The 20,615-nt window shown below is 43.0% G+C and overlaps 1 protein-coding gene across 2 annotated transcripts; it reads right to left on the bottom strand.

Annotated features, from left to right (window-relative positions):
* Positions 1 to 693: 693 nt before the first annotated feature.
* Positions 694 to 16,997, bottom strand: SLC25A15 (solute carrier family 25 member 15). Of its 2 annotated transcripts, XM_051639539.1 has the most exons (9): positions 16,893 to 16,997; positions 16,134 to 16,245; positions 15,931 to 16,009; positions 14,271 to 14,398; positions 10,228 to 10,486; positions 5,548 to 5,685; positions 5,053 to 5,222; positions 3,864 to 4,022; positions 694 to 2,958 (listed from the first exon to the last, which is right to left on the bottom strand). In XM_051639539.1, the coding sequence occupies exons 4-9, from the start codon at positions 14,323 to 14,325 to the stop codon at positions 2,834 to 2,836; spliced, it is 906 nt and encodes a 301-aa protein (XP_051495499.1). In that variant the 5' UTR covers positions 14,326 to 14,398; positions 15,931 to 16,009; positions 16,134 to 16,245; positions 16,893 to 16,997; the 3' UTR covers positions 694 to 2,833. The 2 variants fall into 2 exon arrangements, with proteins under 2 accessions (XP_051495499.1, XP_051495493.1); XM_051639533.1 differs by lacking the exon at positions 15,931 to 16,009.
* Between the last annotated feature and the right edge of the window lie 3,618 nt (positions 16,998 to 20,615).

The following is a 20,615-nucleotide window of genomic DNA, read 5'->3' as shown; positions in this document are numbered from 1 at the left end:
TCCTTTTGGCTTAGCTCAGGCACTGGATATCGCTGTCCTCAGCTGCCCTTCCCAGCTGCTTGCAGGGCTCTTTAGGTGAACCTTCTTCCTGCTTGTGGAGTAAGCCGATTTCTCATGTAGCACTAGCAAAGGCTACACCAGCAAGAATCGGGTGTTTCTAGCCACAGCCTGACATAAAGTAAACCTGCTGTAACAAAATAGCTGTATGCTGGAGATACAACATTCCTCTTAAAGATCCAAGCAGTAGTTCTTGAACTCCCTGAAGCGCTGACCTTCTCTGGCTTCAGAGTGGTGGACACTCATCCCTTGCATATGTGGAATTTAGGTGACCTGTGCTGGACTCCTGGCATTCTTCTGGCAGGAAACTTACCCTTATAGCATGTCCCATGGTAATCAACACTGTAGAAATTTGGAAGCTGAGTTGAATCTCTAATATCGTAACTTACTTTGGTACTAACAAAGCAATAGGCTAAGGGCTGACCTGTGGGCTTCATTTTTCATAGCAGGCTGTGTAAAATCTGCAGTTCTCACAGGACCTTGTTACAGCTGACACTTTCCCTTTTAAGGACTTTATACATCTACTGATTGCAGAAAGCCTTTGTTTCTGAAAGGTTGGTTGTGCTGACTACAACCTCTCTCTGCTGTTCAGTTAGACAAGCTGCTTTAGGTGTTGCACAAACAATAGTCAGGTACTCAGTTACTCAAATCAGACTTTATTCCCATTAGTTCCTATACCAACAGTGAAGTTCTGAGCTTAACAATTGGTACATGTGTACAGCTTAAGCAGCTGTGAATGGGAAAATTACTGCTTACATCAGCTTCATAAGGTAAACTCTCAAAATTCATGTTTATTTCAGCTACCAGCTTCTTGCTGTAGGTTCAGTTCTAAATATCCTGCTTCTCTTGAAGCTTCAACTTTTGTATTAAAAACTGCAACCATGAGCTTTAAAAAATGAAAGCAAAGACAAATCTAAGAAATAGATTGAAGTATTCCACTCATGTGGATTCAGTCCTCACCTTTTCATAACTACTAGAAACATGTACAAATATACTATTTCTCTTGGCTAGACACCTTTGAAAAGAAGGGGAAGACTAAGAACTCAAACCCTCACCCTCCTACCTGAATTATTTAAACATTTGGTATAAATCCCTTTTAAAGTACTGATGATGCACAGTATCTTGACTGACTGCTACATTAGGGGCAGCAATAAACTGGTGCAGTAGACACTGAAAATTCTTCAGCCATGTCCTGCTTCACTGCCTTTTCTCCTGGGTGTATGAAAGGGAGATGAACAGTTCCTGCTCTATGTAATGGCTGGGGGAAGCAAGAAGAGGTGGGGGAACTGCAGCAACCACCTTTCATCAAAGGTAACAATGCAGTAGATTAGACAGTTTTAGTGCACCCTGGCTCCACTGCAAGAGGCAGTAGGTATTGAGATGCTTCATCTATGCCAAGGCTTTTTCCTATTGCTGGATTCTGAAGTAGAAAGTGTAACATATATAACTGAGCTATGCCTGCTGTCAGTCACTGACAAACTGTGGTTGCTGTGACAAGCTGCTAGTATCTCTTGGTGAGTGAAAGAGCTCTGTTTGTATTCTCCATAAGGGTAGGTTGTCACTTCCAGCATGCAGACAACATCCCCCTGTACAACTCTAGGCCTGAGTCATGAATTACCTTGCTCTGAGATCTGCTTTGCCTTCTCCCAGGCAGAACATGATTGCATAAAAAACATCCTATTTCAAGAATGAAAGTGACATCCAGAAATAGGTGTTACTGGATCATTTAGGGTAACACTGACTTAACTGCATGGTTAATTAAGTATCATGACCAAGCAACTATGACCTCCAGGCCTGAAGGTGATACAAACTATCCAGTCATGAGAGCTTTCTCCAGCAGCTGAAGAGATACAGCACATGGCAGGACTCCAGCCCAAGTCAGCACATGATACACCCTGGAGACCACGGTGTCAGTTGTCTTTAAGAACTCAGTTCTGGCTTTCAGCTTCCTGTCCTTCAAGCACATATACTCATTCATGTCAAGGTGACCCAAACAGAACTGTAACTTTGTGCAGGCTCCTGTCATCACAGCCAGAAGTTATTTCCAGCAGTTTCCCTTAAGTGTTTAATTCAGTGGTGCTTAATGTATTCCAGCACTTCTTGGAAGGTTTCAGAAAATGATAAAATGCTAACCCCCTCTTGACTCCTTCAACACAGTAACTATATGTTTTTATCTCAAATGCAGGCATAGCTCAGCTCTGAGTCATACAAGGTAGGGGGTGAACACTTCCTAGTTTAATAAGCCCATTCCCTGGGATGGAGTGCACAAGTCATACACCAACTGCCATGACCTTGGAAAGTCACAGGGCAGAAGAGAGCTGGAGAAGAGCAGGAGTCTAGACAGATTAGAGAGGAGTGGTTATTTTGAGTCAGACACTTGCCAGCAACAACTGGGAAAGTTAACCATCAGAGTGCAGATTTTAAAGCAGTGCTTTGCCTTGAATCACAGCCTATTGCTGTATGTTACATTAAACCCAACAGGTCAATATAATTCTTTTTAGCACCATTACACATCAAGAAAGTACATTTATGACATGCAAGGTACCTAGTGCAGAATCTGCAACATGGGGATAGTTTTGCTGGTCCAATTCAAGCAGCATGTACACATCTCTATAAAAATCACCTGAATTTAATATATGACAAATCCTAAACTGGAGTTCCTAAAATTAGGTCATGGATTTGGCCCTGCTCAGACCATGATGGGGTCTACAGGTTTTTAAATGTTTATTTAAATGATCCTTAAAAAACCCTTTTGTTCTCCATCTGCTAGAAGGTATCAGTAAGAATCTATTTGTTTCATCATAAGTTTCCGGCTGTACTCATAGGCAAGGAACAGTGCCCCGTTGGCCAGGAACGCACGGATCATGGTTGGCTTTAGTCCAGAATACAAGGCAAGTACACCTGGAAGTGAAATCAGAACCAGTTAGCAATCTATTGAAATGCTTATCTGCATCAACCACTGTGCTTTCTACCTTTGGAGGATACTGAAGTAATGCTTCTGCTTGAAGGGACAGGCACACACAGGGAGCTGAACTCACTGGTGCAGCTGCTAACCACACTGCTACTGGGTATTGATACAGAGGGAGTACTTAGACTTGTAACAAATTTACCCACTTCAGTGCTTATGTTAGAAGCTTATCTCAGGTTTGACAGAATCTTCAGAAGGCTGCCTTGGCCACCTGAGGATACAGTTCACAGCAGCTGTATCCAGGCTGGAAAAGGGACAGAAGTAACAGTAGGACTGTGTTGCAGCTGTGCCCCAAAACAGACTCCTGGTCTGATGAGCATCTTCCCTAGTAACAGGGAAAGGATTAATTTCTACTGACATGTACATTCTTACACCATCTTCTGCAATGCCTGGTGTAGGCATTTTGCAGAGATGAGACACTGAGGTAGGTGCTCCAAGTTGCCAGGTTAGATAGAATTAATTTATGAAACAGCCCTCAATCAACCCTATATTAACTGCGATAGATGAAGAAAAATTCTGTACTGAACTTAACCAGTTCCTTCAACTTTCAGGTATAGATCTGGTGCAGGTTAATGGGCCTTATTCCTTTATTGCTTTTAATATATACTGAGCTTTTGTTAGCTTTAAGTGAACTGTCTCCTGAACCAAGAAGCATGGCAGATGCAGCAGTAGGTCTCAATTTCTAGATTTCAAGCTTTCCAGGCAGTATTTCTGTTTGTTAGAAACAGTTATTGTCTGTCTCTAACATGTTACCACTGGACTAGATTTCTTATTTTTTTTATTGGGGGGTATAGATTTCTGCAGCCCTACAGATTATTTTGATATGCTGCATACTCACCTTCAGTTCTCACAACAGTTGCAAACGTTCCCATAAAGCCTGTCTGTTTTCCAGCCATTGAAAGAACTTGAATTCTAGATTTGACACAGTCCACAGGATACACAGCAATCCACAAACAGCTACCTCCAAAGCCTCCACTTAGTAGCAAGGGAATGGGACCTAAAGTTAAGAAAGAAGCTTTTATACACACCACAAAAAATTCAGCAACAGAAATAGCATATTTCATCTACAGAAGTCAAAGATAAAACAGAGGAACATGCTTATGACAAAAGGGCAGTTTTTGCTTCCCCACAAAACTTTAAGTTAATTTTAAGCCACTGACAAGTTGCAAGTCTAACCAAAAGCTCAAAGGTTAGAAGGAGTGCCTCTTAGTTTATTGGCCATGCTAAAAAAGCATAACTTGAAATTCTGTTTTGAATGTCTTAACTAAATTAACTCCACTCCTTTCACACTTGTAATCACTTTCCAGTGATAATAATGAAATGGTTTAGAGTAACATCACATTGTGTCACTAATCATCTATACAGAGATTCTTGGTACAGTGAAGTTGCTTTGTGATCATTTTTCGTGATGCAACCTCCTTTTTTGTTTCAGATCAGATGTTTATAAGCATTTTGCAACAACAGAGAGCAGAATGCATGTAGATGAAATCCTGACTTCCAGCAAGGCAAAGTATTACAGTTCAGTCTTTCAACAGAAGACAAGCAACTGTTACTCTGGCATCTTCTCATTTTTTCCTGTCTAATTGTCAACCTCCACATTGTCTTAATATCACTGTAATGACATCTAACATTCAGCATGCATTTCAGCATACACTTGAACACACTGTTCAAGAGAATACAGCTAAAAAGACTTCAAAATCACTCTAAATGGCTGCTGAAATGAAATACTTCAAAGTTATGTTATGCTGTGGGGTCAGATATTTCAGTAGTTTTGTAGTGTTACTGTTAGCTCACTGTATTTATTATCATAATCCTGCTCCATTGGAAAGTGGTCACTTCACTAACTCATTACTATACATACACAAAAAGCAGGTTTCCATATTTTGTATATGCAGTGTCCTTTGTTGTACATGTGTTTTACAACTGCTGTGCATCACCAGCATATCTTCAGGGAAGATGTGCCCCCCTCCCCCTTATGTCCCCCATGACAGCATGCCCAAATCCACCTGCAAAAAGGGGCACTGTACCTAATTCTTCTTTTGATCTCCCAGAGGCAAAGAATGTCCGGCTCAGTTCATACCCTCCAAAGAAGAAGAAATAGCCTGGGACTTCTCTCAGCAAAGTGCTTGATAGGCCACGGTAAAATCCAAGGGGACCGTCCTTTTGAATAACACCCTTCACTACTGACCAAACTGTACTGGTGGAGAGGTTGATCCAGTTAGTGATGCTTCATAGCCAGATAATGAGAAGGTTACAGAACAATAGGTGACTGCAGCCACAATTATGGGTTAGACCCATCGTATAAACAATAGAATTCAGGGGAGACTTAGAACAAGATCCTGCCAGGAGCCCCTTCACTGGCATCCAGCTTTACTAGTACCTTCAAGATCTCCAGGCTGCAACCCTCCCAGCCACAACTCTTCCCTGGTACACTACAAATGTGGCACTAAGCCAATACATAATTAAAAGCAATAAATACACAGAAAAGGGTTTGGGAGGTACTGTGGAGGCTGTATACTTACTTGTGTCCCTGGATTATCTTTCCTGACAACTGCATCTCATGCATGGCCTGCAGTCGGCACTTCACCAGCTCTGTTGGGCAGAGGACCAGGGTGGCAAAGGCGGAGGCGAAGGAGCCTGCAGCAGCATTCTGCAGATCACTGCAAGAGAGAAACTGCAGAGGGTATTCAGGCACTGACCTTCAGTGCAGTGGAGCCACTGCACCAGCAATCAGCTTCCTGCACCTGGACTCTAAAGATCACCGAGAGAAACTGACACACAGCCTTGGGGGAAAGGGCCTCTAGGGAAAAGGGCAGTTATTTGAATCAGGGAGATGGAAAACCTAGCTCATCCTGTCTTCATACGCAACTCAAATACATCCTTCTGACACCTAAGAAGACACATTGCAACCTCTACTTTTTTTTTTTTTTTGCTATACCTTAGTGACTGCAGCAAAATAAATGCTATCAAATCTTCCTCTTCTTGGCTTTTATAAAAGTTTTTATAGACTTGCTTTACTGGACAACTTTTGGATACTGTTAACTACTCAAAGAGAAGAGGAACAATCACCTCATATAGATGTCAGTGTTCTCAAATTCACTTTCCCAGTATTAATACAAGTTTCCAGTGGAAGATGCTAGAAATCTGAAACTCAAGGCACAATGGACTACTATAATCTTTCTATGGATGTGCTGCCATAAGTGTAACCATAAGGGTCTGAGATAGCACAGACAAACATGAATGATGGCACTCAGCAGGGCAGCACTGTGATCTGCACTGACTCACTGTATTCCAGAACTGGGACATACTTTGGAGTGGCATTACACATATTGCAAAGTCTGGGCTGCTCAACTGCCAGGACTCAAAAGGTATTCCAGGACTGTACTGCTTTATGACTCCTACAGACACTGGTGTGTTGAGCAGGCACTGCACAATAGCACAGGATGAGCAAGGGGAGCTTCTCTCTCCTTTCAGAGCCTGGGGAGTCAGCACAGCAGAGACTGCTGCATAGAATCTTCTTCCATGCAAGGGGGATGTTAGCCCAGTGCCCAGCAGTTTTATGCACCTACAGTATCAGAGCTCAAAGCTACAACTTTTCACTTTACAGAACCATCACAAACTGAAGTTGGGACATGAATCAATGCTTGTGACATTCAGATATGGCAATGAAAGAACTGTCAAGGTGGAAGAAATCAGTAACTGCCTGCAGAGCAGCAACTGAATAATAATACACAGTAAATAAGAAATGGCAACACTGATTGCACAACCCTCTTGCAGTGCACACAAAGCTTGATGTAACAGGGAGCCAAGAGGCAACCCACAAAAGCTCAAAACAGAGCAAGGCAGAGTGAAAAATATAGTACGTGTTGTCCTGCACTCATTAAGCCATGAGCTAGGGCAAGGCAGTAAGGTAACACATTGAAGGACTAGTATATTAAAGAGGTGCCTTCCAACTACACATTAAATAGTGCACAGGATCCTCCCTCCTTCAGGAGAGAAAAAAACTATCAGACTTGAAAAGAATTCTGACATGTATATAAAGGACTACATGTAGCCATAATTCAGATATTTCCTACTCTTGCCTGTTGATATTTAATTCTACACACAAAAATTCAACCAGACCTGCTGTTTAGGCTTTTAGTCTTTAATATAGTTAATGTCATTGCAGAAGTGATAAGCCTTGAATCCTATTCAAGTTTCCTCTCAACTCAAAATGCCTAATTCACTATTTTTACTGGATGAAAGTTTTGATTGTACGTCACAGAAGCAAGAATCCTCTACTTTCACACTGCTGCTTCCTTATAAGAGGCATTTATCTTATTTTTTCAAGGAAAATAACCTGCCAAAGATGACTAGTCATGTACTGAGAAAGTCAAACTGAGGTGAGCCAGGATAATAGCTCTCTCAAGTTTAGACTTTGGCACAGAACAAAATCAGTTTGGTTGGACTAAATGAGCATTTAAAGACAAATGGAATTTAGCACTTCTCTTTCCATTTGGTTGTGTAGGTTTAGACTTCAGCATGGAACAAAATTAATTTGGTTGGACTAAATGGATGTTAAAATATAAATGGAATTTAGTATTTCTCTCTAATTGTTTTCTTTTGGACTCATACATTAGTGGCATATATTCCTTTAACTAGAAAAATTGTCATTTTGTAACAGTCCTTCTAAATGTTTTGATCCAGGAGTATCCCTAAACACAGGCAGGCTAGGCAAGCCTATTTCCAAGCCACTTAAAGGTATGACTGAAAGCTAACTTAAAGCAAAACCAAACTACTATAGCTGTTTTTGAGAAACGTCAACCACTACAAAAGCATGAAAAAGTGACAGGCAATTGCTTAGATATGGGTAAAAAAACCTGTTAGGTTCACCTCAGTTTGTGACTTCATTCATCTTCTTCAGGCTAAGACAGCATGACAGTTTTTAAACAGCAGAGGCATGTCTAGGATAGCCACTCCATGAGGGTTTCTTCCCTTCCCTACAGCACACTACAAAAGCTTCCCAACTCTTCCACACTGAGAATGGCTGGAGACATCCTGGACAGAGCACATGTATTCAGGGCACCACTGCAGACCATCTCATTACAACTCTCTCGTACATTCACCTCACAAGACATCCCCACAATGGTCCAGATGAAGAGACCACGGGAGCAGCACCAAGGGGGAAACCTTTCAAGTAAATTTCAATCCTTCCATGTTTTGTCCTAGTACAGCCATGCAGTCACACTATTTACTCTTCAATATGAATTAAACAGCCATCCAGGATCTTAAAAGTACCAGTACCTGACCAAGGAATGAAGAGTCAGATGTCAGAGGCACTTGTTATTGCTGTGTATTCAAATTGCATTCCCATTCTGTATCCTACTCTGATGATGTGCAGTAGTACACCCGTGTATACTGCTTTAATGTTTCCTGCACTACCTCCCCTACCTACACCCTAAACATGCCGTCTCAGTCACGTGAAGAGATGACACCAGGACCTCTGCAAGTCTTGTGATCCTCCTGGGAGGCAGACCACAAAGACAGTTAAGAAGCAGAGCATGCTGTAGGCAGGGCTACCTCTTACATTTTAGTGGGGAGGAAAAGGGGTTGGTAAGCTGAGCAAGCAGAAAATCCCTGATCTAAGAAAGCAATAAAAAGGGTGGGGGAAAAAAAAAAAAAAAAAAATCTATCTCAGCTGAGAGGTCTCAATTTCCAGAAAAGAGTGGAAGAGAATGCAAGCAGAGAGCAATTAATATAATTTGTTTCTTCATATTCCCTCATAGCAGGCCTCAGTCTTTTGATAAAGCATATCTTAACATCTGATAGGAGAACACCATGTAATTTCACTTCCAGATACTTGTCTTGCACTTAGGTGGCTACCCATGCCACATCAGAGATCTCAAATGCAGAATCACAGCCTCCCCAGCTTCTTCCATTTGGAGACAGACATGACAGAGGCAGAACAAAGCTATTAATAAAAAGCTGAATGTTGTTAAGCTTGTGTTACTCTTTGAAATAAACAGAATTCGGATAGTATGAGAAGCCTTTTGGACAGTGTGGGGCAACACAGGGATGGAGAAGGCACAGGTGCTCTCAGAGCTGCACAGAAGACATACCTTGAGAAATGCATAGCAATAAGGCACACTGAGACTGTTGGACCACTGTCAGCTCTAGAGTGATGCACCTGGAGAAAAGCCATCCTAGCTAGAAAAAGATTATACCTGTTAGGCCAGTGCACAAATCCGTGACTTATTCACACCCTGAATACTCTGCATGGCTTGGGTCTCACGAGCTGAAACCCAGATGCATTAGAATGACAAGAGTTACAGAGAAAGGTGAAGACAGTTGAAGGAACAGCTCCTGAGTGCTCACTGACTAGGAAGGCTGTCATCTTTCTGCCTAGGAGAAGACTCAGGTGGTGAAAAGGGACACAGTAATGGACAGAGGTCTACAACATCCCAAGTAGCATGGCTAAAGCTAGAAGGCCTCTTCCAGTTACAGGATTAACAACTATCAGCTGCACAGCTCCCTGCCAAAGTGTATTGCAGATGCAAGGAACCTGTAAGAATTTTGAGGGGTGACTGGACAAGTGCTGTAGAAGAGATCAGAAATCACTGACTATCACACTGGGCTCAAGAAATCCTCTGAACTAAAAACACTCTGAGTCCTCTTCCAGGCTGCAAGTGTTAAACACTTTCTCTTTGTTCTCATTAAGGAATGACCAGTCTTTGCCAGTACTGTAGACAACACACTGTGCAAAATTAGACCCTCAACGTAACCACCCTTAAATTCAAGCTTTTGAAACTTAAATATATACATTTAAAAAGCAAGACAGCATTAGAAGAGTGTCCTTTCCCCTTAGTATGCTTCCCTGTAAAGGAAACCATTAACTCCCCTGCAAAATCAGAACAACCTAGAGATCAAGGGAGTACCAACTTTCAGGAGTTACAATGCTCATTCCCTTTGGTAAGAGGTTCCAGGTCTTGAATATCCAGTTAAGTTGTGATTATCTACACCAGCCAGCTGCAGTGACAAATAGATGACTCTGTTTAGCTAGACACCATATCTGAGCACAAAAGTCTACATTCCAAAACTTATTATGCTGCATTTTGACAGAATGAGGCCTGGGACATCAGTTGCATGCTGACAATACTGTATTCACAAGTAGCAGTTTTATGACTTTCTATTTTAAAAAAAGGAAATAAATTTCTATTACTAACCTGAGCTTTGTTTTCCTGTCTACTCCAACAATTTTTCTCACAATTTGTTGGCAAAACCCATAGCACATGAACAGAACGGAGTTCTCGGCGATGTTGGCTACAAGTGCTGGTGTGGTTCCCTTGTAGAAGCCTCGAAACCCCACTTGCTTATAGGTTTTCACAAAACAGTCAATGAGTCCTTTGTACATGTCTGGGAACGTCTGCATCTTCACCTTCGCAGTGTCAAAGGGCTGGCCAGTCACCACACATGCTGTCCCACCTAGAAGTAGTAGTAAGCAGTAGAAGGTAAGAGGGGGCTGAAGGTTATGACAACTGAAATACTTATACACAAACAGCACTACTAGGGAAGTCACACAGAAAGCAAAGATGAAACGATTCTCTGCAAGGAAAGATTTTAGTACAATGACATCAACTGGTAGTGGTGAATTTAGTTACCTGAAGAAAAACACCTCATGCATAAGAACAGCAACAGCTTGATTTTCATGACATTTCTTTACCTTACTACATGGAAGCATCTAAATGAATCTGTTAACTTACATAAATAGGCACTGGATTAGAGGTATTGTTCTGCAATCAAGTCACTCATGTTAATGAGTTAAGCAACATTTTTTCTTTCTCATCAATGCAGTGGTTCAGAAACCATCTGATTTTACATTCCAACATCAAAAATCCGAGAGGTTTGTAATCAAGTGAGACAAAGATTCCCCTAGGACAAGCAGAACACTGCTGAGAGTGCTAAAACTGATGATGCATTATAAATTGATATAAAAAAAGACTCAAGCTCGTTACTTCAAAACTCTAGATGATTCTTATTTACATCTAATCCCACATACTGGAAGAAAGTGTCCAGGATAAGCTGAAAAAGGACAAAAGGGCAAAGTTTCTCAACATGTTATCTTTTCCAAACTGAACTGCAAGGTCAATACCCTGAAAACTTGTGAGATGTTTCCATCACTGTCATCAGTAACCACTTTGCCCACAGGGCAGTGTTCTTCTACAAGATCCCACTCGATTCAGCAGTCTGCAGAAAGGGCCAATGTTACTTTTTATTTTCAGGAAGAAGTATTAGTGTACACTGACAGCAATCTATTATCAGCCAATACCCAAAAGGAAGTATTTGATAGGTTTAATGTTTTTTGCTTTCTTACCAGAAAGAAGAACCACTCCAAACCAGAAACTGACTTTTAACCAAAGCACAGTTGACATGCATATATCTTAAAGAGGGCAAGTTAACAAGATGCTTTTCAGCTATGAAACTGAAATAATTATCTGTCAATGTAGATAATGTAAAGAAACTGAAATAGAAACAAATGTGTAATTCCAATTAAGATTAGTTATTTTTTTTAAGTGGAAGGTAGAAGAGCAATCAAGTGTTTGTGTAACCACGGTAATTTTCAATTGATTTTACTGTTTGCAAGCATATGAGTTACATTGTTGTTGCTCCTCTACAGAGGTACTCAGGTCTTCAAGAGGAATTCAACATCCTAGCTCCCACAAAGTCTCATTCTCAACCAGATGGATCATTAAAAGCTTCTGAGAAAATCATGCAAGGGAGCTTGAAGAGCTTCTTGCTTTGGGAGGAATAACCAGGGAGACAAGTAGCTGGCTCAGACCAGTAACATCCATGTGAGCCTCAGATGAAAAGCAGAGCTAGAAAGGCTCAGCCAATGCTACTTGAATGCAAGTCAGGTAGATATTAACCTGTAGGACAAGCGCTAAGTTCCTGTGTAAAGGCAGACCTAAAGCATCCAGATGTAGTAAAATAATGGCTGTTGGAAGAAGCTCAAGGAAATCAGGAAAAGTCTTGGAAATACCAAGCTGAAAAACTGAGATTTGACTGTGAATGGCTGTTCCAAAAAAAGAAAGGGCTCCCCTCACACTGGCATTGAAGGTGGCACAAGAAGCCCCATAAACTACAGCAACAACCTTTGTAAGCCTTGAGGTAAAGATGAGGAGTCCCAGTTAATATCTAAAGTATTAATGAAAAAAACTTCTTCCAGCCAGCAGAGTCAGAAAAAACAACAATCCAACAACAAAAAAGAACCATAAAGACAAAACCCTGCTTGAACATTGAGACAAATATGGTCCTAATAATAACATAGTAGCAGTGAGGAAAGAGTCCTACTTAATCAAGGAAGTGATTAGATGTTGCTCAGATCCTAGGCAAAGGACTATGACCCTCAGGCAGCTAAATGACTTATTTATTCTTGTACAGAATTTACGTGCTCCAATGTCATTACTTATCAGCCAGCTGAGACTGTATCTGGAGAGGAAGGTAAAACCAGGTTACTCATTTCTTGGAGAAACTAGCTGTTTGCTTAGTTAAATGCACTTTCTAAAGGGTGCAGAAACACATTAACACAGAAACAAGGACTTCCACTGAACACGGGCAGTACAAAACAACTATGTGGAAAAAACATGGGAAATAAATACTAGAGGAACAGTAAAACTATACAACAGAAGTAGCAAAGGAAAAGAACTATTATCCAGAATTACTGACTTCATGTTGAAAAAAGTCTGAATTCCTTCAGCTTATCTGAAGGAAGAACTATACCAGAGAAGAAACCAGCATAACTAGTTCTAAGACCCTCTAGGCAATACTGACAAAAACCAAAGTTGGAGTGCATGCTCTGTTAGCCTGAAACATGAAACAGTTACCCTGAGCATGAAACAGTATCACCAAGCAACTGATTTCTCAGCTGATGCCGGTTTCCAAGTGTTGTAGTAGCCAAGATGAGACACACCAGGCTTCAAGTCAGAAAGACAACTTCCTAAGCCAGAGTGCTGTGCAGCCCTGGATGTTAACAGCAGCATTCCTGAGCTGAACTACTGGGAAGGAAAGCGATCATGGCTCCCATTTAAGCACCTGGGAACACCCACAAAACTGGCAAGAGCTGCACAGATAGTAAATTGCTTCTTTGATAGAGAGCAAATGTAGTAGATACTCAGCACACAAAACCAAGGAGGATGAACAGACTAACAGAAATATATTTCTTTCTAAAGCAATGAAGGAATAACAGGAGAAGCACTTGTTTTCCTTTGCAGGAAAAGTGTTGTCTGGCCAATAAGATATTTTACAAAGGCTAACAAAGGAGGTAGTCACTGGGCAAAATGTGGTTGCAGGCAAAATTCTTTACAAGGGTGCTACATTGGACTCCTGTTATCTGTCACCCCTTGCTTTCTCACTGCACTAAAGTTAACTCCACTCTGACAAATGACCTCAAATAACTACCCTTTAATGCACTTAACACCATTAATACTGTTATATTCACAGCATTAACAGTCATAAAGGGACTGACTCTTAACAGCTATTTTGTGGGAAAGAAAAAACATGAAATTGTTTTAACTGGTTACAACACTACATTAGACAAATCTTTCTTTCCACCTTTTCTCTATGAACATTCTCAGCTTAGAAATGTCAAAAAGCCCTCTTTTCCCTGGTAGAGTTAAAAATCAGTTCATCCCTCAGCCACAGACATTACCAACACGTTAATGTCAGTGAGACAATGCAACTGTTACCACATTTGTGCCTGTCACAACTGGTCCAGCAAAACTTTATAGCCCAGACTAGACTGAAGTGGAAGTTAGTTAAGTGAATTAACTATCTCAGTCCTATTACTGAACTTCCCAGCTTTTAAATATTCAAACCAAGATGTTGCCTGAGCCAGTAACCCTCCAGATAGCCTCTTGCCTGTTCCAATTAGAGAGGTGCCTGTGACAAAAGAACCACCTCAATCATTCACACACTGCATTTATTCCATAACTCTTCTTGTGACTGATTCTTAATTAACTCACGCAAGCATGAGAACCAACACTGAAACTTAAACCCTGCTTCTGGAAAACTGTAAGTCTGAAATAAGGATTACGCCTTCACTGTGAGGCAGGTGTTCCAACGCGGGCCGAGGTCAGCTGCTTCAGAGCCATATCCTTTAAATACAAAAGGCAAGGCTTTTTATAGCAATGGGAAACTGCATTCACATTTGCCAAAGCTATTAAAACTGTCCCTCAGAAGTTCTCTGCAACTCAGTTCTCTCCAGCATTACCTGCAGCTCCTGCTGTGAGGTCAATAGCAGCCTGAACAGCAGAGTTGATCCTCATGCTTCACACCTGTTTATCAGTTACGTCAGAGTGAGGTCTCCCTTTTCCTGGCAAGTGTTGAGATACTTGTTTCCTAAAGGGAGAGAAAGATGAAGCATACACAATTTACAACAGTAACTCTAACATGAATGTTTTCACTTCCATTCTTCCATGTAGCTTGTTCTAAACCATTTAGAGACAGAAAATGTTTGTCCCCAGGACTGAGACCTAGCACACTTGTATTCTGACTGACTAGTTTTGCCTCATTAGGCAAGTCCTTTGGAGCATCACTGCCTAGCTTCAGATTATTTGGGCTTCCCAGCTTCTACGCTTCCTGGATCTCTCAAATGAAAGCAGAGAGTACCCTCCAAGGAAGAGTATTAAGCATTACTTTTCTATAAATTATAGAAGCTTAGTCTCCATCAGGTGTCTAAGGCTAGCTGGCAAGAATACTTCCCCCTTCCCATCTATAACACAAACCAGAGATCTGCTCTCCTATGGTGAGCAGCAGCTAAGAAAACTGTATTCATGATGATATATTAGGTATTTCTACATGGCTCTCAGAAGATACAAGTAAAAAAAATATGAACATCTAGAATGGTGTTTGGCTGTAATTTTCCCAGTAATAAGTCACCCCCACACCAGCATAATTAAAATAAAAATTACACTTCATCCCTCAGGAAGGCAGCTGGAAAGCAGAAATACAAAGGTGACACTTTCAAATAAAACATTCAAATCAATTCAGTTCTCAAGTTTGTGGCAAGGTACCTTCACTGGGCAAGCAATTAAAACAAACTTGCTTATCTGGAGTAAAATCACTGAGCCAGAGAGCACCCACTGTTTCAGAACCACACTGCTGAACAAGACACCTGGCTGGCAGTGCTGTCAAAACAGTTCCAAGAGCCTTAGAAAAACACAAATACACATATGAATACAACTCTCATTGACTTTCAAGCCTGAATTCAACAACAATAAGTCAGTAAACAGCATGTTTTTCACTCTTCTATCTACTGTAATGCTTCTTTTGAAGCCTGCTGCTTCCAAAATATATTTTGGGGTATTATGAATGGAAAACATAATTTCCAGTAGGCTATATTGAAAGACTAATTAAAAAAACACACTGTATGAACCACATCTTTTGTACAACTTGTACATTACAAGCACAGCTTTAAGAAAGACAGTCTTTAACCAGATTTATTATTCCTGAAGCCTAAAGAAACTCCAATAAGCCAAATACTGTCACTCAGTAACTTTACTTCTCATCGGTTTAAGGTGTGCTGCATGAATCTCAATGTAATGGGTTTAAAAAAAAAACACAAACAACTCAATACTCTTCTAATAAATGGCACTAATACATGCTATTTCCAAATTGTGGTTACTGATTTGAACCATTTCACCACTGACAGCACAGTATGCTAGGCATTACTTCAAAACAGGCTCCAGGACCAAGCTACAGTTCAGTATCCTATGTGACTCATTAGCGTTCACACAGCACTCCACAGTTCTGCTTCTCATTTAGGGGAAGAACAAGGGATCAGCCAGCCAGCCTCTGAATGAATTGGTAGAGAGCAACAATTGCCTGCATTCAGTAAAATGTACACTGCTTTCCTCATGCTGGGCACTTACCAGTTAGTGCTGGCCCCCAAAGGAAGCACATGCCAAATCCCCCAGATACCCACTGAAAGCTTGGCAGCACCTAGGATGCCTATAAAAACATGTAAGTTTTAAGAGCCTCGGAAATGTACTTTCCTAATCCATAAAAGCACTTTGCCACTTTCAGAAGATTGAAGACTTAGTCATGACCACACCAGTATTATATACATGCATACCTTCCCTCCTATTTTATTCCTGTTTGTAGAAACACTAGCAGATTAAAAACTGCTTGGAGACACAGCGAGGCAACAACTGCTGTTACTTCCAATCCCAATCCGAGCCTCAAACCTGGAAACACAGAAGCGTGAGTTCGAGGAACAAGGTCTCACAAAGCCCTTCACCCGCAGCCCCAGGTGTTACTCCCTCTGCTCATCCACCCTGCAAAGGCGAAGCAGATCAACCCAAGCGGCAGCCGCTGCTCCTTGGGAAGAGACCGGCCTCACCGCTGCCTCAAGGTCAGAGCAGAACGGCACCGGGGGCTGGACCGGCACCGGGGGCTGGACCGGCACCGGGGGCTGGACCGGCACCCGCCACAGGAGCTGCCGGCCGGGCCAGGCAGGCGGGCTCCTCGCTGCCCAGGCCGCCAGCCCCAGGCTGGGCACAGCGGGACGGTGGCTTTGGCCGGGCGGGGAAGGCTCGGGCGGCACCCGCGGTAACCCCCGTTCCCGCAACACCCACCCGTTTGGGGCGGGAAAGTCCCGGCCTGCGCTCCGCGGGGAGGCGGCAGAGGCCCAGCGGGGCAGGAGGCCGCTCAACCCGCACCGCCCCCGCAGCTTCCCCAAGCGCATCCCTGAGCCCCCGGGGCTGCCGCGCACCCCGAGCCCGACCCCGCAGGCCGCTGCGCAGCCCGGCTCCCGCCCGGGGACCCCGGCACACCCAGCCTGGGCGGCCCGGCCCCAGCCAGGGCAAGGCCGCCGCCCGGCCCCGCCACTCACCGCAGCCCGCGGGCAGCCCCGCAGCCGCTGCCCCCGGACAGGAGCGGCCGCCCCGCGGGCCGGGGCAGGACGCGGGCCCGGGAGGCGCTGGGCGGGGCGGGGCGGGGCGGGCGGCGGTGCCCCCGGCAGGAGAGGCGGTTCCGGGCGGATGGGGGAACGCCCGGCCACGGGCGGGGCCGAGGGCCGGGGACAGGGCCTTGGGGGGCCCCAGGAGTGCTGGGGCAGCATCGCCCTCCCCCCGCGGGGCGGCCGAGCCCCGGGGCGGCTCTGAGGGCGCGGCTCGGGCTGGGGCTGCTCGCTGCCGAAAGGACATCATCCTCGTTTTCCCTCCCCCCCCGAAAAAAAAAAAAAAGCCCACAACGAATTAGTGGGCCCTGCTTAAGCCTACTGAGCAGAATTCAGGTGAATTTACGAACGAGAAGCACACTCTATATTCGGTGGTGTGGGGGGGCTTTTTGGTTTTTAAAGCAGGATTATTCAGGGACTAAGTATATGAAGCAGCAGCAGCGTGTGCCCATGGAGGAACCACAGCAGAGCAGCTGTATCTCACGGAAGCACAGCATGTTTTGGGTGGGAAGGTATCTTGCAGATCACCTAGTTCCACCTCCCCCCGCCCCGTCACCAGCAGGGACAACCTTCCCAGGACCGGTTTGCTCAAAGCCCCATCCAGCCCAGCCTTGAACACCTCTGGGCAACCTGGGCTGGAGTCTCACCACCCCCACACGCTGACAACACTAAGGTCTAACATAAATCTCCCCTCTTCCAGTTTAAAGCCATTATCCCTCATCCTGTCGCTAGGTGCTCCTTTAAAATTCTCTCCCCAGCTTTCCTGTAGCCCCTTCAGGTGCTGGAAGGCTGCTAAGGGTCTCTCTGTAGCCTTTTCTCCTCCAGGCTGAACTTGTGCCACAGATATTTATCCAGCAACCCCAATCTGACTAGAGCTTTTTTTTTTTTAATTATTTTTTTTCCTCCTGCTAGTTTTGCAGTATTTGGCACATTTTTTCAATGTCATTTCAGCAATGCAGAAGAAGGAAAATTAACTTTTCTGTACTGCGTGCCTGAATGAAACTGATGTAAAACAAAAATTACTACTCCCCCTTCCCTAAAATACAAAATTCCCCATTAAGTTTCACCTATGTGTTAGAGGACTAAGCAATACAGGTTTGGTACTCTTTTATACTTAAAGATACAGCAGTCTAGAGGTGTAAAGTTATACCTGACATCTTGGATGCTAATTAAAATAAAAAGGATTTTCTTCTGCCTCTTGAGCTGAAATGAATGGTCAGGTAATGGTGGAGTTACAAAGTAAGAGGTGTTCCTGTTCAGACACCAGCTAAAAACTCTAGCTTTCCTTACACATAAAAGGCAGTGACCTGTAGCATATTCAAGTGCTACAAACTGGACACGGAGACACGTGGCAATTGTAAACAGTTTGCTGCAGATCAAGAGGTAATTTCTGCTAAGCTGAGACATCACTTCTGTGGTTCTAACTTTGTGGCAATATGAAATAGAATATGGTGGCTTAAACCACTGTGCTGAGGGTTAACACCACTTCACCCAGCTGAAACTGTGCTAAATGCCTTTTTTTCCCCCTCTTTAGATTAAGAATTACTAGAAGTGCTTGCAATAAGACTCTTTAGAAGCAAAGCCCAGGTGAAAGCTGTAGGACACCGCACAGCCTGTGGAAAGGTAAATGAGTGTTACATGTAACATGTATCAGTGATCAGTAATAGTCAAATTATCCTGCCAGACCAGGCAGCATTTCTAGGAAGGGCTGTACACCCACAGTCCCTGCTGAGCAGCACGTGTCTGTGTGGATTGAGACATGTAGACCTACACATTTAAGCTTAGATCCATCGTGTTTTCCTCAAAATAAAACTGACCATTCCTGCTTTTCAAGCTCAAATCAAGGAAAACCCATTATAAATTCCAGCAAGTTTTGTTGTTTTTTTTTTTCCTGCCACTTGTATTTAATTGTTGGCTTCATACAGCTGATCTTCCTATGTGGTTATTTTCTTGAAACATTCACTTTAAATGGTTTTGGGCTATTCTTCAAAATATGGCAATTGTTATGGAAGAACAGGCTGGGTTATAAATGGTTTTAGAAACAGTAAATTGAAATTTTAGAAATAGTAAATTACAATAAAAAATGGTAAATTACTTAATTGCTTTAATGTAGAAATAATTGCCGAGTCTGTGGGAACCAGTTAGTCATGGTGAGTTAGTTGTGCATCTCAAAGGTTCTGAAATACTTGAACATTACTGTTCAGTCACAAATAATTTTGACTTGTATGCTGACTTATGTTTTAGCAGGACTGCAGCACTGTTGAAGATTCAGTTGGTGAAAAATATCTAACCCCTAACGTAATGAATCCTGCAACTAATATGCCCATTAAATAATGTGCTGCCTGCTGTTGCCATTTGCCAGCTGAAAACAGGCCCTGAGTATTTCAAGATGCTTGTTGAGAACCATGTTCCTTGGGCAGACCACCAGGCTTGGTTTGCTCTTGTTTGGACCCTGTACAAAAGATGGAGATGTTGAGAATACTTGAGATGTCTGGGAGATTTTACAGCTGTGAAAAGCAACACTGCAATGAGCATATTGCCACCACATGGCTATTTCTGCTACCTGCACCCTGTCTACTAAGCCAGACTTATTTTGTCCCTGCACTGTGCTGACGTGGAGGTCCTAACAATTTGTTTGAGGCTTAACATCAAGCTTTCTCTCAAAGGATTTCAGCAGGATGGAAAACGGACAGAGAGCTTTGCTTGCGAGTGCTTTGCAGCAACACGGAAGTGTTTTGGGGACTGAAGGGCTCTGGCTTGGGGTATGGGTGATTTGCTTTGGATGTGATGGCCCGCTGTGTGGTGGGAAGGGCACAATTGCTCTTGAGCAGAGTGTTTTGTCACTAGAGGGATGGGTAACTTCTGGAAGCTGGAAAGCTGAGAGGGAGATGCCATGGAAACTTGTCTGCTGCAGGAAAGGGAAGGGTTCCTTTTCACTTTGCAGGATACCAGCAGTCCAAGCCTGTCTCCTGGGCCCACCATCTCCAGTCAAACCGTTTGCTCTTTAAAAGCCATTTTGCCTTCCCTAATTCTTAGGGAAATCCTCATTGTGCAAGGTGGGTAGCAGAGGATACATTGCTGTGTGAAAAGGCAGCTGAAGACCTCAAAAATAATTTGGAGCAAATTTGATGACACAAACATTGCGGTGGCTACTGATTCCAACAGGAGTGAAAACACCAGAGATTGACCCAGCTGTGTTCAAGGGTTATGTTGGTACATTCTGACTTACAGCAGAGCAAACCATCTGCAGAGATAGGTCTTCGGAGGGATGTTTTTTTTGCAGTGTAAGAATTGTACTTCCAGGTTCTGTCCTCTATACTTTGACTGCACAATAAGTTGTTTTTCTTAGTTTGCTTAATATTCTTGATAACTACCAGTTGCTATGGAGTTACAGTGCACCATGAGCTTTTTCTACTTGTTTATTAGCCAGCTGCTAACACCCTTAAAGTCTTGTACAAAACCAGCAACCTGAAAGACCAACATGCAGAGCTGAAAATGGTATGTTTCCTGCACATTTCTATAAGACTTTTATCCATTTTTTAAATGACTGATGCTTCAGGCACACAATGGAGTTATGGAGAGTTAGTTACTGAATATCAATCAAACTCTGGGAATTGTCTCGGAGTGTTGCCTCAGCCAGGGCAATGTGATATTTCC

This window comes from Apus apus, chromosome 1 (assembly GCF_020740795.1).
Source record: "Apus apus isolate bApuApu2 chromosome 1, bApuApu2.pri.cur, whole genome shotgun sequence".
Classification (NCBI taxonomy): Eukaryota; Metazoa; Chordata; class Aves; order Apodiformes; family Apodidae; genus Apus; species Apus apus.
The sequence above is the reverse complement of the archived record's forward strand: the minus strand, read 5'-3'. Positions and strand labels throughout refer to the sequence as shown.